Source organism: Antrostomus carolinensis, unplaced genomic scaffold (assembly GCF_000700745.2).
Source record: "Antrostomus carolinensis isolate BGI_N321 unplaced genomic scaffold, ASM70074v2 scaffold5, whole genome shotgun sequence".
NCBI classification, from domain to species: Eukaryota; Metazoa; Chordata; class Aves; order Caprimulgiformes; family Caprimulgidae; genus Antrostomus; species Antrostomus carolinensis.
The window spans coordinates 71,244-88,100 of NW_010314003.1; the positions used below are offsets into that span (position 1 = coordinate 71,244).

The 16,857-nt window shown below is 46.1% G+C and overlaps 1 protein-coding gene across 1 annotated transcript in view; it reads left to right on the forward strand.

The window, feature by feature from the left end:
• PAPPA (pappalysin 1) overlaps positions 1 to 16,857 on the forward strand; it is a gene marked incomplete at its 5' end in the record, with an annotated part of 110,384 nt that overhangs the window by 70,999 nt on the left and 22,528 nt on the right. The window contains 5 exons of the mRNA XM_010167464.2: positions 70 to 238; positions 6,861 to 7,044; positions 9,661 to 9,871; positions 10,467 to 10,638; positions 14,029 to 14,176. Of these exons, the coding sequence (XP_010165766.1) occupies positions 70 to 238; positions 6,861 to 7,044; positions 9,661 to 9,871; positions 10,467 to 10,638; positions 14,029 to 14,176 (884 nt within the window). The remainder of the gene's footprint in view (positions 1 to 69; positions 239 to 6,860; positions 7,045 to 9,660; positions 9,872 to 10,466; positions 10,639 to 14,028; positions 14,177 to 16,857) is intronic.

The following is a 16,857-nucleotide window of genomic DNA, read 5'->3' on the forward strand; positions in this document are numbered from 1 at the left end:
AACACACTTGTTCTTGTGATATTAATTAATTTAATTGAATAAAAAGACTACTTCTTGTCTCTCACCTAGCTGTGTCCACTACTCCTGCGAAGCCACCGACTGCCAAAAGCTGGAGATCGAGAACGCGCTGCTGACCTGCACCGGCGGCGGGTGGTACAACGGTGCCCAGTGCAATGTGAGCTGCAAGACAGGCTACATTTTGCAAGTCCAGCGAGATGATGATCTCAGCAAGAGCCAGGTTTGTGCTGCTGGTTTTGTATGACCCACAAGACAGGGATGAGCAAACAAATGTGGAGAAATTGAGAAATAACCTACCCTAAACCCCAAAATCTTAACTCAGCCTTGGGACAAGGCCTTATCCAAATGCTTCTCATCAGAATAGAAGCCATCGGACTCTGTAGGAAGAGATACTGAGAGTGAGAAAAACTCAGATGTTCCTCAAATTCAGAAATTTTCACCCCAAAATGTTTAAATACATGTTCAGGGCTTCTCTGATCTCACTGGCTCCGCTCAGCCAAACAGTGTTTCTTGGGTTGGTTTTTGGGGGTGGGGTGTTTGGGGTTTTGCACAACTAGTTTCTGGGCAAAAGATCTTATTTTTATTCCTCAGATTGAGGCTAACGATGTCCTAACTCCTTTGCAGTCTTACAGTCCATCTTCTCCCAGCCTCACCCTGACACTGCAGAAGTGCATGGGATCAAGGGGCTGGAAAAAGCACCCAAACCTTTCCAAACGAACCACTGAAAACCTATCCCAGTGGGCCAGGGAGTGCTCCCCATCTTCTCTAAGCCACGCATTAATGATCCAGTCCTACAAAAGTCCCCCATCTTCTCTAAGCCCTGCATTAATGATCCAGTCCTACAAAAGCAGCATGTCTTATTGCAGTGAGTGGAGTATTGAGGAAAACTATCAATTTCTTATCAACACTTAAAAAATGTAGTGGTTTTGACCACCTTGTGCTGAGGGAGGTGGACGAGGTGTATGTTCAGCATGGTCCAGGCTCAGCATGCTGTTGGGAGCAGGGTGCACAGGATACGTGGGTGCAGGGCAGGCACCCCCATTTCTGCTGTCATCTCTAATGCTGTTGGATCCCATGAGCGTGATGTGGGGGTGGTTTCCCCCATTGGCACCTTCTCGCAGGTTGTGGGGGACAGCACACAGATCTGGGGCTGGGGAGGGGCTGGGGGCAGACAGCCACGCTCCCAGCCGGTCTGTATTTGTGAAATATTGTGTTCATCAGCTCACAGAGCTGAGGGGAATGAGTCAGCCCTTTCAACTCAATTACAAAACAAATATAGGACCCCACGAGCTGGGCCTCTTCCATCCTAATTGGTATCAGCACCAGAACTCCAGCTCCAGCTGAGCATTTTTACAGAGCAGAAAACAAGTTCTCAAACAAGGCTGAATGGCTGAACCAGGAAAGAGTTGGAAGGGATCTGTACATTGAGCACACAGGAATCCCAACCCAAATAAAACAGCCTAAACATGTTTCAGCAGCGTTGTGTTGTTTAAAAGCAAGAAGTGTTTTCTGGGGAGGCTCAGACAACTGGATATGGCTTTGCTCTGAGAAGTTTGGTTTCAGAGCCTTGGTCAGACTCATGTGACAGGAGTGGAGGATTTTAGCACCCCTAGCTAACGTGATTCACTGCCTATTACAACACGCTTCCTCTCACCCTGCTCTACTATTGCACTTCATCTTTTTTCCACCGATTAAAAACCCTGAGGCCAGTGGCTTTGTTTTGCTCAACGCTTGTGCATTCACTGTTCAAATCAGGGAAGGAGTGGAGCATCTTGAAGACACCCATGTTCAGCTAAACACATTAAACAAATGCTTTTAAAGTTTATTCATGTGCTTTGGAGATCTGTGGAAAAGGAACGAAGAGTTTTTTTCACTATCATCTTGTTTTATTTCTTTGCGTCAGGTGCTTCAAGCCAGAACTTGTGGAACGTGTAGGCAAGAAATGAATTATCTGAGAAAATCCGGAGTCCGTGGTGTGGATTTCTCATATTGTGTTGTATTGAATTGCATTGTGCTCCTTCCCCAATCACATCTCAGCTTCAGCTCCTCTCCTGATCACAAGCATTTGGAGATGAGATGGAGCATGTAGGTTGTTATCTGTGGTCAGAGAGACTTTCTGCCGTGATTGAGGAACTTTGCACAAAGCTGTTGGTTGTTTCGCTGTTGTCATATAGTTGGATATTTTGCTTGTTTGACTGATTTGAGGTGCTAAAGCTTTTTGTCTCATTTAATTGACAATGTGGGGGACTGCACAAGGAAAAGGAGGAAGGAAAGTAGCTTTGCACATGCTGATGTTTCACACTCTTGGGTAGGAAGGAGGCTGAGGTGAGGTGCAATGTCTAAAGAGCAGACTGAACACTGGTGGCCCATGTCCACTGCATGCTGATGAAGATGATTGACAGACCAGTGAAAACACCCTGGTTTAGCATCTGAACCACATTTGTCTTCTGTATTTCACTGAAAGGCAGGAAAAAAAGGGTGAACAGAGAATTAAAAGCAAAATTTTCAAAAGCACCTTAGAGATGTAGGGGCACAAGTCACATTTCAAATCAATCTTTTACATCTGAGGGGTCTTTGAAAATGTTCTTAACAGTTTCTGCACTTTCTGGCCTCTGTGTCTTCTGAAGCCACCATTTTAATCAGTGTTGGGGCAAAAAATTCATTCATCTCTGCTCTCTGAGAAGCTCCTATTCCCAAATTCTGTTAAAACTCCATAAAATCACCAAACCCTATAAACCCTCAGCACTATGTGCAGTAACTGTTTGCTGTTTGAAAATAAATTTTAAAAAAAAAAGCTGAGCTGTTTACAGACCCCTGGGCTCTCTCTCATCCTCATTTAGGGACTTCAGGAACAACAACAAAAGAGGGTTTGCATAGTGATGGAGCAAAATCCTTTGTGTTATCTTTCTCATAAAGAAGATCTCGGATGTTTTCATTTCCCCCCCCGATTTCTTCCCACCTCCCTGACAACTCCATCGCTCTTTCTTCTCTTCTCCCTCTTTCCCCCCCTTTGTCTTTCCCTGCTTTCCTCCCCCTTGTCCTTCGCTGAAAGCCCAGCTCATTCAGTTACTTGTTGTCATCTCTCCTTGAAGCTACCACCACCGCTGCTCTGGTCAAGAGGTGTTATTTAAAACCCAGCAGCTCCCTAATGTTGTGCAAAGGCATCATCAATCATGCCAGGAAAAGAAAGCGCGGCTCATGTGGGTTCAATTAGAGGCACAGTAGTGGGCAGAAGTGGAAGAATACTTAGAGGGGAGGGCACAGCTGTTCATTTTTAAGGAGAGGAAACTTCACACGTGAAGCATCGCTTGAAGAAGGAGCCGACTGGGATCGTGGGCAGCAGGAAGGAGACATGAATTCTCCCAGGCTGTTAAAAGTCCCAAGAAACAAATCTTTCTGGCACCAGATTTGTTTAAGTTTGCATCCTCTTCACTGTACTGCACACTGTATCTTTAGAGGCCCGGGATTTTTCCCCCCCCCCACCTCTTTTCTCCTCCTCGCCCTCCCTCCTTGCGCAAGCCTCTTTGGAAGGCAGGACATGAAGGGAAGCGGTTGCTGTGATGCCAGTCAAAGCAGCGCAAAGTGCCCAAAGTGACAGCTAATAAACCAGATGAGAAAGCCAAGTGCTTCCTATGGAACTGCTGGGAGCTGGGTGACCTTGTCAGATCAGACAGGCGAAACAGGCACGTGCCTGCTCAGGCTTCGGGTGGGAGATGCAGATGCTGCCACAAAGACCCAGTGCTGGATCCAAGGCAGCACTGCTCAGGCTGTCGATTGGAAATACCACTGAGGTGCGGCATGGTGTTGGGGAGAGCTGGGCTCCTGCTCAGCAGCTTGGGGTCCTGCCCTGCAACGATCTGACCTTCAGGTGGGACATTGCAAGAGGGAGAAGCTGAAAGCTGGTAGGTGCCATTTGCAATCATTTCCATGTTAGGGTTGTCCTCTCTGCTTGCAATCAGAGCCAATGGTCTTTGTCTCCATTGCAGAGAATGTTCTCTGTTATGTTCTGCTGCAGAAATACACGTGCTCCTATTGCTTGAAGTGATGACATGATAGACATGCTCTAAAATGTGCCATTATTATGTCTGACCTTGAAAACCTCAGCTTCCATCATACAAAGTGTGGAACAAATTACTGGAAAAGGCTGAGAAGCCAGGGTCTTACTCATATGGGCACAGCTTCTCTGCATGGGAACGGCCTTGCCAGTGTGCAAGGAAGAGGAAAAGCCATATGGGTCTGGAAGAAGGTAACTTTTCCAGATTTGGTTAGTGTATTTGTGGGGAAATACTATGGGGTATTTTCCAATACCCCGAGATGAAAATGTGGCGACACTTTTTTTTTTTTCTTTTCCCCCGCATCAAGGTCTAGAACAAGGGCAGAAATAAAGAGCAGTGGGGTAGAGCTCTAATGAGGGATTCCTTCCAAGGAGGGGTGACCCCAGGCGCGTTGCATTTCCAGCAGGCTGTAGTCCTGCAGCTCTCTGCTAACAAAGACCATGGCTGCAGCTAAAATACTCTCACAAGTGTTAGCTGGAACAGAACTTTCTTGCCCATTTTCTGTAAGGTGTGACTACCATGCACAGACATTGCTTCTGTTTAAATTTTTGTGTTATATTCCAGATTCTGAATTTGTAGTTTATTTGGTGTTCTGTAGAGGTATAACTGATGTGTAACCCTGGCGTTACAGAAACTCCCTTGTACACCATACTGTGTCTCAGCAGTAGGAATGATAATTTATTCCTAAACTAGATCACACCAACACTAATAACTGAATTCTTGGAATCGAATCTCCTATTACTTGATAGAGCTTCCCTGTGCTCAGTGTGGATGTAGCATCCTCCAAGATACAGTGCAAGACCCATGTCTTTTCCATACCGTTAGAATAGCCCCTGACATCAGTATCTTGGCTTTATGTTTGAACCTCCTGCAGTCGAGGTGCCCAGCAGCCACGGTGCTGGGGTGTTATTTGATGATAGCATCTGTTAAGGGAAATAGAGGCTTTGCTGAATGCAGAAGTAGCCCAGCCTGGAGTGGAAATGTGGTGGTGATGCTGCTGTGTGTATGTGTTATGAAGACACGGAAATATCCTGTATCATCCCTTCTCCTCTGGCCATCACACCACAACTTCCTGGAGGTACAGGCATCTTCGAGTCATCAGCTGCCTATAGACCATATGTACTTTTTAATGGTGTGATATTCTGATAAGCAACAAAGGCAGAATTAATAGTCACTGGGGGAGGAAAATGGTTGGGAATGAGAATAGAGTGTCACTTCACCTGAGCACTCCGAGAATCCCAGAATGTGCTGCTCTGAATTTGTAGAAAAGACATTTTTTTCCATCATCAGTTCTCCCTGTTTAAATAAACTCCCTGGTCTAGAAAAGGGGTTTTGTGCCCACTTGGGAAGTGTCCAGTTTCTCAGCTCTGGGACTGCTTTTTCCATTCTGAATGCAACCATATATCAAAGGGAGACAGGTCTGAACTTCTGTTGAAACCATTAGGGTGTTTTTGCAAAAAAGGGAATCCAGGTCCCTTTGAAGTGTGCTAGAAAAATTCCCCTTCCTTTTATAAACCCAGATCAATGGTCAGCAGTGCAAATCTCCTGTGAACGTACCAGCCCTGAATAAAATATTCCCTGGAGGCAGAGAAGTGCTGCTGTACGGCTTGGTCAGATTCCTCGCCGATATCTTCCCCTCCTTCTGTTTGGGTTTCTCACTTTCTTTTACTTCTGTCCCTCTCTTTATTCTGGTGTGGAGGGAAGAGTCCTACTTTCAGTATCTACGCTTCTAGTTTCTAATAATATTCGCTATTTAATTAAAAAGTGGATATGTTGTTCATTCTGTTCTCTTTGCCAACATCTGTTTGTCCTTCGGTCCCCAGTAAATTCTTCGTCTTAGCTTTGGACAGATGGCTCCTTTACCTCCTCCTCTTTTTTTCTTTCTCCCTAGCACTTCAGGATTTCAGTCTGCTGCATTGTTTGGATTATTCCTCAAATCCATAGCAGTGTAGCTTCTGTGTAGCTGTGACAGTAGAGTAACATTAGGGAAGTCAGAGCACAAGCACTGACTCCATATTCGACCTCTCAAGTGCCAGGTGAACGTATGGGCAGGATGCTCTTTGCTCTGTCCTTTCCAAACTCCTCCAGGAAAAAGTCTGTCTCTCAGGCGTGCATGTCCCTGGTGCCAGGGCAGCGGGGCCCTGATTTCATTTGGAGCCTTGGGGCACCCTGATAGTAGAAACCATAAAAGCAGCTGTCAGTATCTGAACACAGTGTTGACATGGCCCAGGCCATCTCCCTCAGTACCCTGATCCAAGGGTGACTGACACCTCTTGGGAGATCCTTGGATGGGAGTCCCAAATGGGTTCATGTCAGGTTGGCTTTTGCTTCAAACCCAAGAATGAGTTTGACTGCTCAGAAGTACGTGGGATCCCCTTGCGAGTGGTTGTGTCGCTGCAGAGGGGTCAGGGATTGGGGATAGCTGTCAGCTCCAAACAGCTCACGCTTGCCCACTGCTTTCTGATCCCAGGGCAGGGCAGCCTCCTTCCCAGCTTGTCTCAGGAGGTGATGTGGACAAGAGTTCAGATTATTTGTAGTGCTCCACTCTTTATATTGAAGCACTTCGTTGTCTCACCCCAGAGGTGACAGAAATGTATCCTGGTTCTCTGGCATTGTTTCTTGTGGGACCTTGGTGGTTTTAGTAGCTGCTGTCCAAATGAAGATGGTAGTGATTATACCCAGTTTTGTTTAACTTGTGAGCCAAAATAATGGCTGTTAATAGGTTTGAAATGGTTTTGATCTCTTCCTTGCTGGATCTGGTGGCTGTAGGCATGTGTCTTTTTCCAGACGGAGTCCAGCATCACCATGACTTGCACAGATGGGAAGTGGAACAAGCAGGTGACCTGTGAGCCCGTGGACTGTGGTGTCCCAGACCAGTACCATGTCTACCCAGCCACCTTCAACTGCAGTGAGGGGACCACCTTTGGCAAGAAATGCTCCTTCACTTGCCGACCTCCTGCTCTTCTGAAAGGTACCAGAGGGTGCAGTGACCTAGGGACACCTGCACAACTAACACAGACTGTTCCTAGTAATATATGTTACTGTTGCTGTTGTTTTAGAATTATTCATTATATTTTAAGTATGAAGAATTATGAGACTCTATGGGAAGGTTTATTTATATTAGAAGTGAAGTTCCTTTGCGTCTCCCTATTACCTTCCTTTGACCTTTCCTTGATCACAGCTGGCCAGGCAGTAATGACGGTGAATATTGCTTCCATACAACCAAAACATGCAAAAGTCATGGGGATAAATCAAATTGAACTCTCATCTTCTTTCCCATGCCTTCTCTGTTTTCTGTGTCTGTCTCCTTGCTATGCCTCCTCCATGTATTTGGACAGGGAGGAGAAAACTGAAAAGTCCTATGTCCCAGTGGCACAGTCCCCCATTGCTATTTTTCCTAATCCATCCATCACCTCTCTTCTTTTCCACACTCATCTTGCTCCACCTCTGACCTTTCTCTCCTCTTCTTGTTTGGGACTCTCTACAGTATTTTTTTTCTTAAAAATAACACACTCTGCTGCCTTCTTTCTGTTTCTTCTACATCTTCTTCCCTGCTGCTTTTCTGCTAGCATCCTCGTCATCTTCTCAGCACCATCAACTCTTCTGCTCACTGGCACATTACCCTTTTTGATCTGGTCCTCAGGAAACAAGAAAAAAATATAATTGTTAATTTGAAGGAACATGAGAGCTGAATTAACATGTCACCTGGCAGTGAAGTAATCTTAACTGCTGTTGTCACCTCTGGTACAAGTGCTGTAGAAGCTTTTTTTGTACATGTGATATCACCTTTTCTGCTAGGATTAATTGCAAACCCCAGAAAAGGCATGGGAAGTATTCTTCATTTCAGTGAAAGGATATGTTGATTTCTTCATCTATAACCAAATTGCTTAATTCTTTTAACTCTGACTTAGAAGGGTAGCCAGAAGCAGCCAACACACAATGGAAGTTAAGACTACTCAAAGGGGAGATTTTTATTAAAGAATTCCCTTTTTCTGTTCATATACTCAGAGGGGCATCTTCAACAAGAGGTGGTTTTTATTGAATATGTCCAGAATTTTTTGAAGGGGGCAGCGAAAATAATGATATTCATTATGGCCAACTAGAGCTTCAGCTGTTGACTCTGGCGGGGGTAGCTTGAGGGATGATAACCAACCCCCAGGTCAGGGGGTGAAACTGTGATGTGTAACATCACTTTTGTCCAGAAACTCTGTGAGCTGTGATGTGAAGGCACCATTTGGTGTACAGCCATCGGTGATGACTAATAGTTGTTGCCACTAAGCTTCTGGAGGATGGTGTTTGAATGACTCATGCCTAATTCAATCACTGACGTCATGACAGCCACTGTTGGTAATGTCACAGCTTATCGCTTTGCAGTGGCAAGTATGATATCACCACGGCTGGTCTGCAGAGCTGCTGCATGAGTCAGAGTAGAGGAGCATGCTGGTGCTCTAGAAAAGAGCTCCCTTCTGCACAAAATACCTCTGCAGTCATCTGCAGTTGGGGAGGGGAGAGAGAAAAGCCAGGGCTGATTTAATGCAGCTTCTCTTATCTTTGTGGGTAGGGCAGGAGGGCTCCTCCACATACCTTCCTGAGCCCTCCAAGAGCCTTTTGTTTTCTTCTTCTTTGAATTCCAGTCTCATGCCCTGGCTCTCTTCCTTCCTTCTCAGAGAGATGGCATTGCTCTGGGGTTAGCAGTTTGTCAGTATTATTTTGGATAACTCCGAAGTTGGCTTACTGTTGAAAATATGCCTTGTGGGTTGAGAAGAGTTCCTGCAGCAATGCTTGGGGATTTCAATAGAGTATTAGGGATTTTTGAAGGGTTAGTGGCTCATAGCTGTGCTTTGTTTCTTAGGAAAAGCTTATTCCTTTTCAACATACAGTATAAAATAACAAAGAATGTAAAATACACTGAGACTAGGCTACTTTTAGCTTAACCTTCTGAAGTCAAGTAGGTCATAGCAGAGGCAAATAGATCTATTGTACCTTTTACCTTTGAGGTGCTGGCCAAGAAAGCTTCCAAAGGAAAATGAGTCTCTAATGAATATTATGAGTTGTATTTATCACAGTAGTCCCTAAGGACTGAGAGTCCCCAGCTGAGAATGGCTCCTCATTGTGTTGGAGTAGTGACTCTAATACTAACAGATGCTGCTCCAAAAGGCTCAAAATTGAAATGAAAAGGACAGATTCAGGGAAGAGATATAACACAGAAGCAGAATGAAGAATGTAATGGCACCAAACCCTCTGTTAATGCCATGACTTTGGAGAGGAGGGGGTTGATGTATGAAGCAAGCTTCCTTTCAGAGAAGAATAAAATAAGGAAGAGAAATACAAAAGATTACAAAGCCAGTGTGGTTTCCCCTATGCTATAGCATTTCCTGAAATAAGCATTGTCTGCCTGTCATCTGAAAACAGAGTCCTTAATGATTTAATACCATCATCTAGAAAGAGAAAATGCACAGGGCATACACAGTTGAATTTGTCAAACCAACTGAGGTGGCTTTTGATATATTATGGGTGTTATGACATTTTGAAAAATAAAAAGATAACCCTGCTGAATATTGTTAACTTTGCTCACTGTTCTTCTTAGGAAACAATAGCAACTTGACCTGCATGGAGGATGGGCTGTGGTCCTTTCCAGAGGCCCTCTGTGAACTGATGTGTCGAGCACCCTCCATCATCCCTAATGCAGATCTCCAGACTACTCGTTGCCGAGAAGATAAGCACAAAGTGGGCTCGTTTTGCAAGTACAAATGCAAACCAGGTTACCATGTCCCTGGATCCTCCAGAAAAGCAAGAAAGTACGTGAAAGAGTAATGCCATGCAGTCAGTATGAGTCAGAAAGCCATGACTTAAAATGATTTGGGGAAAGTGATGGGCTGTTTAGAACAGACTATATGTCACTGAACAATTCCTTTGTGCAGATAGTTGTGCAGTTTCAAGGGGATTTGGGCACCTAGCTCACTTAGGCTTCTTTGAAAATCCAAACCAGTGCTCAAAAAACAGATCTTACCATAGAAATACTCCTGTGATATCCAGCCTGGGGAGTCCCCTTTGAAACTCTGCAGGAAAGGGTTAGTGCTATCGTCTGCTTCTGACTCTGCACAAACCCACTTCAAACCAACCACAGCCCACAAGCCTGGGAAGCAGAGTTTTTGAGAGACATGTCCAAGGCCAAAAGAGGAATTTAGGCTGGGCAGCTCAATGTTGGCTTTGCAAATAATGGTTATTTTTGCTCAGAGACCTCATGACACAGATTCACAACTTGTTCCCCAGGTGTTAAAAGCTCAAACATATCCATCCCCTGCAACCTGCTAGCAGAGCTCAGAGGCTTTAGAGGCTCTTCTCTAACTCAGCCACTCACTAAATGGACTTGTTTTTTTTCTGCATAAAAAGGCGAGCCTTTAAGATCCAGTGCACACAAGACGGCACGTGGCTGCCTGGGGCTTGCGTGCCCGTTACCTGTGACCCTCCACCTTCCAAGTTTCACGGTCTCTACCAGTGCTCCAACGGCTTCCAGTTCAACAGCGAGTGCCGGATCAAGTGTGAAGATGATGACAGTCAGTCGGTAAGTCTCTCTTATCCAAATTATCTCAGCCCATACAAGCGTGGTTTTATCATATGTTCCCTGAGGACCCTGATTTTGGAGGGGCTAAGTGCCATTGAGCTCTTCGGACACCAGAAGCAGAGAAATGGAGAAGGGAAATATGTAATTAAAGTAGAGGGAGAGAGTTACTGTGAAGAGTTTGAAAATATTATTTTTATTATAGTAGTAATGGTACTATTGCTCGTAGAGGACTAGCAGTGAGTGACTTACTGTTTCTGGATAATAACTGGCTGAAAAATCTGCCTCAGTGGCTCTGTGATGCATCTAGAAAATAAGGAGTAATGAGTGAAAGTAAGCAGGGTATGAGTTACCTGCACTTGTCCTCTTTGTTCATTCCATTTTACCTTGCTTTTCTTTCCAATTCTTTTTCTCATTATCATTATATATATGTGTGCCACATGATAATTTAACTTTCTAGAGATTACCACTGTTCAGGTGAACTGTCTGTAAACTTTCATGTTTTTCTGGCTGTGAAGGTGTCATTTGAAGTCAGGGGTCAGATCTTCATCTGGTATAAATCAGTGTGTTGCCTTTGACTTCCTAGGAGCTGTGTTCACTGGTATGAGAAAATCTGGCCTTTAGTATTTTGTTTGAAATACTTAGTTTTCCTCAGTAGAGGTAATTATAGTTTGTGAGATAAGTAACTTCTCCCAGAAGTGCTGCTGCTGCTTAATATGCTTGGGAGGAGAAAGTGGAGATGCAGAAGCTGCTGCTACTATACACGCTGCAGAGAGCAGGGAGTGCTCTGTCAAAAGACTTTTAATATCATTCCAGATTTTGAGGACATAATAAAAAGGGGCCAACTCTGCCTTAGGATCAGTGAGCTGAAAGACACCTCTGATATCTGCTCCAAATGTTGAAAGCCAGTTGCTCCCCCATTCCCTGCTGGGTTGACCTGCTCTCTTCAGAGGGACAACAGGCAGAGCCCTGGGGTTTTGCATCAGGCCACCTGGAAAAGCTTTCCTTGTATAAGGCTTAGGTGAGGTAATGAGCCTTGTGAAATGGGAAGTTGCACACGTGGGTGCAGTTTGGGTGGGAGCTCTGGGATACGGCGCCTGTGGCTTTGCGCATCTCCCACTTACTCAGAGGGGTCAGTGTGGCTGAAGATGTGCACCATCGCTGCCATGTGAGGAAACCAGGGCCATAGGGGTAATGACAACCGGTATAATGGGTTTGTGTTTACTTTTTAAATGAGCTGGATGTGAAGAGGAGCAAGCAGTGGAGTCAGGGTTACAGCAGTAATGAAGTGAGCTCTGGAAAGTGAGAGATACAGCTATGTCTCTATTCACTGTAAGGAAAAGCGTAGTGACCGTTCAGCTGTGAAAGCACCTTGAGCAAAGGAGCAGATAACATCTTGAGAAAAGGATTTGCAGAAGAAGATATTTCCAGATATCCCAGAAAATAGATGATAGAAAAAGAGGGAAGACTCCTAGCACAAGCCAGAACCACTTGAGAGGTGTTAATTATTTAAGGATTAAACCCCACTAAGTCTCTCTCAGCTATATAAGGTGATAATGCACGTTGCATCCAAGCAAGAAACCCAGCAGGGATTTTCACAAGAGATTTTGCAGGTCAGGGAATGATGGACAGTATGTTACTATAGCAATGGATATCTTGGGATCTTGGAATATGTTGCGGAAACTATACAATAGTACCGTCAAGCACAGCCAGCTCCAGGAACATAAATCAGGTTTCCTGGCTCACCTTTAAAAATAATGCTTGAACCCTGGCATGCAAATTGCAATGGAAGTGCACCACACTTGCTAAAACAGCAAATTGTGCTCAATTATCACTTAGCAATCTCTTCCTGAATTTGTCACCACGCTGAAAGATCATTACTCAGCTGTACATATGGCATCTCTTAATCACCAGGAATGTAATGGTCATTTAAGCAGGTATCTCCCCTGGCACCCAGAGCAAGGGTCTTCAGTTTCTGAATATTGTGCACAAATCATCTGAACAGTCAGATCTAAATTAATCAGTCTCTGCCAAACTGGCCCTTAGGTGAGAGTCACCAAGCTGGATCACACCCTGAGTCCATCTGGTCCATTATCCTTTCATATGATTTTCTTATTACTTCTGGCAATGGCCAGATGTCTAGAGAAGGGGAAGCGGGTCCCACACAGTAGTCTGCTGATAAGACCACTTTGCATCTCACTTAACATTGTGTTCAGCAACAAAACTGAGCAACAAAAGCATTAGGATATTAAGGAGAAGACTAACATGGAAGGCTGTACAATCTTCCAAGCTGGTACCATGGGCTTGTGCAGATCCCTGTGCAACAACGAGTGTGGGTCATAGGGAAGAGTGCCTAAGAAAAGTCCAGCAGTCCTGCTGGCATCTCAGCATGGACAGCACACTAAAGGATCCCCAAAGAAATCCAGCACAGTCTCCAAGAGCAGGGTGGGTAGATTACAGGCAACAGGCCTGAAATGTAAAATAAGTGAGGAGAAGCAGAGATCCTGCATGGTTCTCCCACCCAGCAAGGGCCCTGCAGGAGGTTTGGAGCCCAGCCACACCAGACATCCTCCTGCTAAAACCACATTACCCCATGGCAGTTAGGCTCGCAGATCCTGCAGAACAGCTTGTGCAGAAATCCCCAATGCCATGAGGATAGATCTGACAAAAGATTGCCTGTGAGCTCCTTTGTTGTTTCTAAAGGGCATGATATTTCCCCTCGGACGTTGGTATTCATTCTTCAGTATCATACGGAGAATCTTTTCTATAAGAGAAATGTCATAATCTATTCCTTGCCCATTCCCACACCAGAGGAGTTTTTTTTCACCCTTCCACCTGCCTCTGTGTGTGTCTGTCTCAGCCTCTTCACTCGCTGTCACTCAAGGCAGCCAAGCTCTAAAGAGCACGTTCTGCCCTGCTAAGCATCCTTCCTTGTGTCCCGCTTTCCCTCCTCCTTCAGAAGGCCACTGGGGATTCTTTCTTTTTTTGAGACAAAGATGATGCAACTAGTTAGAAAAATGGGAAGAGGGAAAAGGTTGTCTGCATTCAACACAAACCTCTCAACAAGAAAGAAGGCAAGCGTGGTGAACGCACCTTTATCACAACTGGAGTGGGTCTATTGGAAGGTAGAGACCTTGGAAGGGCCTTGTAAAGACATGGCATTGCCCAGAAGAGGCGTGTGTGTGTGTGTGTTTGTATGCAATGCACTTTTCTTTCTCTTTATTTTTGAGAAGAAAACTCCTTGCCCCCCAGAACTGGCAGTCCCATCCAGGAGCTTCTCCAGCTCCAGCAGAATTTTACTCCCAGCTCAGCTCTGCCTGCTTCTCTCTTCTCAGCCTGTCCTTGCTGTTGTTTTTGGTGTCCATCCTCATTATCTCCTTCTCTCATTCTCAGGGTCGTGGAAGCAACGTGATTCACTGCCGGAAGGATGGCACCTGGAGCGGCTCCTTTCATCTCTGCAGGGAAATGCAGGGCCAGTGCACGCTGCCCACGCAGCTCAACAGCCACCTGAAGCTGCAGTGTGCCAGCGGCTACGGCATAGGTTTGTGAGCATCAGGCCAGGCTGTCTGCCCTGGGGGGACGAGCTCGTATAGGAACTGGGAGCAGTGGGACAGGAGATGAGGAAGAGGGAACAGTGGGACAGGAGATGAGGAAGAGGGAGCAGTGGGACAGGAGATGAAGAAGAGGATGAGGGAGCAGTGGGACAGGAGATGAGGATGAGGGAGCAGTGGGACAGGAGATGAGGAAGAGAATGAGAACAAGAGGGAGGAAAGAAAGAGCCTGCAGTCCTTGAAGTCACCTTCTCCTGTGGACCTGTTTGCCTGAGTGAGAGGCTGCTATGGGAGGCTTTTCAGGGAACTGCTTTTAGGAAACACGAAGCTTTGAGAGGGCAGGCATCATGTAACATGCTCCGATTGCCTGCTCCTTGCAGCGTTTCCAGTTTCATCATGTCCCTCCTTGGCCAGCTGGTTTGAATGGGCAGCCAGCATGCCAGACTATGCCAGAGACACAGCCAGTTCTCAAAATACAGGGAGAGACTGTACCTGCGCTTGCTTTTACACTTTTGTAATGTCTCTCTCCTCCAACCACGCACACGCTCCAGAGGCTGAAAGGCAGGAAGCTGGCAGGGAAACACAACACCAGGTTAATTCAGGTCTCTCCAGAAAGAATATGAGACCAGCGGAGCATCCCCTTTGGTATGACAGTTGTTTAGGAACTGTTGTAAGAGGGTGTTTTCCCCCTTCCTTCTGGGGTGCATGGTCACTCTGCAAGAGGTGATGACTTCCTGCACCCAGCTTTGCTTTGTGTCACCCAGGCAGAGGGAGGGATAAACTACATGTGGATTTGTACCCATTATATTGTATTTTCAGCCCTTGTTTTTGAGGTCTCCCTGCTGCAAAGACTGCAATGAGAGCTGCACTGACTGCAGCCCTCACAGACCCACGAGGCCCCTTCCTGCAGCCCCACTCCCAGCCCCTGCCAGCCCTCTCCTCCCTCCGCCTGTCCCTTTGAACTTGGAGAAATTTCCTCCTTGCGTGGCTCCCTCATTATATCTCAGCCATGTGAGGGACCATGAGCCTCCTTGTGTTCCCTCCCCGGGGAGGAGAACACGACCTGGATGAGATCACCGCTCTGTAATGATGCCAATTACAGATCATATATCAAAACAATTCCGACCCGCTCCTTTCCGTAAGCGTAAATAGCGGAGCACGGGAGAGCGAGCAGTGAGCAGGCTGCGGCGACTCTTAATGTGGCGAGGTGTTTTACCCTTGAGATGAGGTTACCTCCCAGGCTGGCCAGGTTTTTGCAAGGAGAGAAATACCACTGCTTGGTTCTGAGGGGAATATCTCAGTGCTGGAAGCAGGAGGGTCTGCAACTGCCCATGCAGCAGGTGCCTGCCAGCCCTCAGTCCTCTCACAGCTTTGGTGGAGCTGTCAGCAGGTGCCATTCCCAGAGGTCCTGATCCTGGGATGGGACCATGCAGCTGTCAAGGAGGTGAGGGACTCATGGGCCAGATCTCCAGTGAGAGTGTGGCTCTCACTGGAGAAGGAGGAAGAGCTTGGTGAGGGCACAGTAGCCGTTGGCTCTTACCCTCAGCAGATGGAGACATTCCACACACTTTGTTAGGCTCACTCAGCACCACCTTTCGGGATCAGGTTGTTGGGGTTTTCTTCTCTTCTTTGTGTTTTTGGAAGCCTGATCAATGTCCTTCTGTGAAGGTGCTCTCCTGTCCCTCACTCAAGATGGGTCTGGTGTCAACTGGCCTCATCCAGTGGGTCCATGGAGCCACTACTACGTGCACTGGGAAAGCCAACCCCAAGTGATCCCCATTTTGCTGGCTCAACAGCCCAGCTCTGCTCCTGCTGACGGCTCCATGTGGGAGTACGTGAGAAGGCAGAAGCAGGTGGGGGGAAATAATAACATCCAGTCATGGTCACTATGAATCCCACACACCTTCAGTAATTCCTCAGACACCTAATCTGCCCTTCCAGGCTGAGGTGTGTGTTGAGCCAAAGGTTCAGCTCTGCAAACCACTGCGGGGATTCATTCCTCCCCCAGCGCTGATTGGAGTGCAGAAATCCTAATGACATGTTTGCAGCAGCTGTGCCATTCAAGAGTGATTTTCCAGGGGGGAAATGGTAATGGTCCAACACACTAGGGCTTACGGTTGTGTCACCACAGGGCTCTGGGATATTGCTGCAGAGTATCACAGCATGTTTTAATAAAGAAAGGACAGGATTCCCACTGGGCATGACAGTTAATCAGAGAAAAAACAGGTTTATGTGTGAACAAAGCCATCATTACCTCTCTGCGTACTTCTTATCGACTGTGGGACTTAGGTGATAGCTCGTCTGCAGTATCATTACACTTGGTCACCCTCCGAAAGTTTATTATTAAAGGTCTGTAAATTTGACAGATCAAACGGTAGGTTTCAGTCATGTCATAGGTAAGATGAGTTCAACAGCCTCTGCTTAATCAATCCCATTGCTTGAAAGAGCAGTTGAAATGGAAAAAAACCTTCACGTTTTCTTGATGATCTGAAAGCACAAAACCTGACCCCCTTCTTGGATTTCATAGCCAGAGAAATACCTAGATATGCAGCTCATACAAAAAGGCCCTGGAATATCTGCCACCCCCACTATCTCCTGCTGAGACGCAAGGTTGTACTCAGCATTTCACGTGTGGCTAGAAGATATGTGATAGTTATGGTTGACTGCTAAT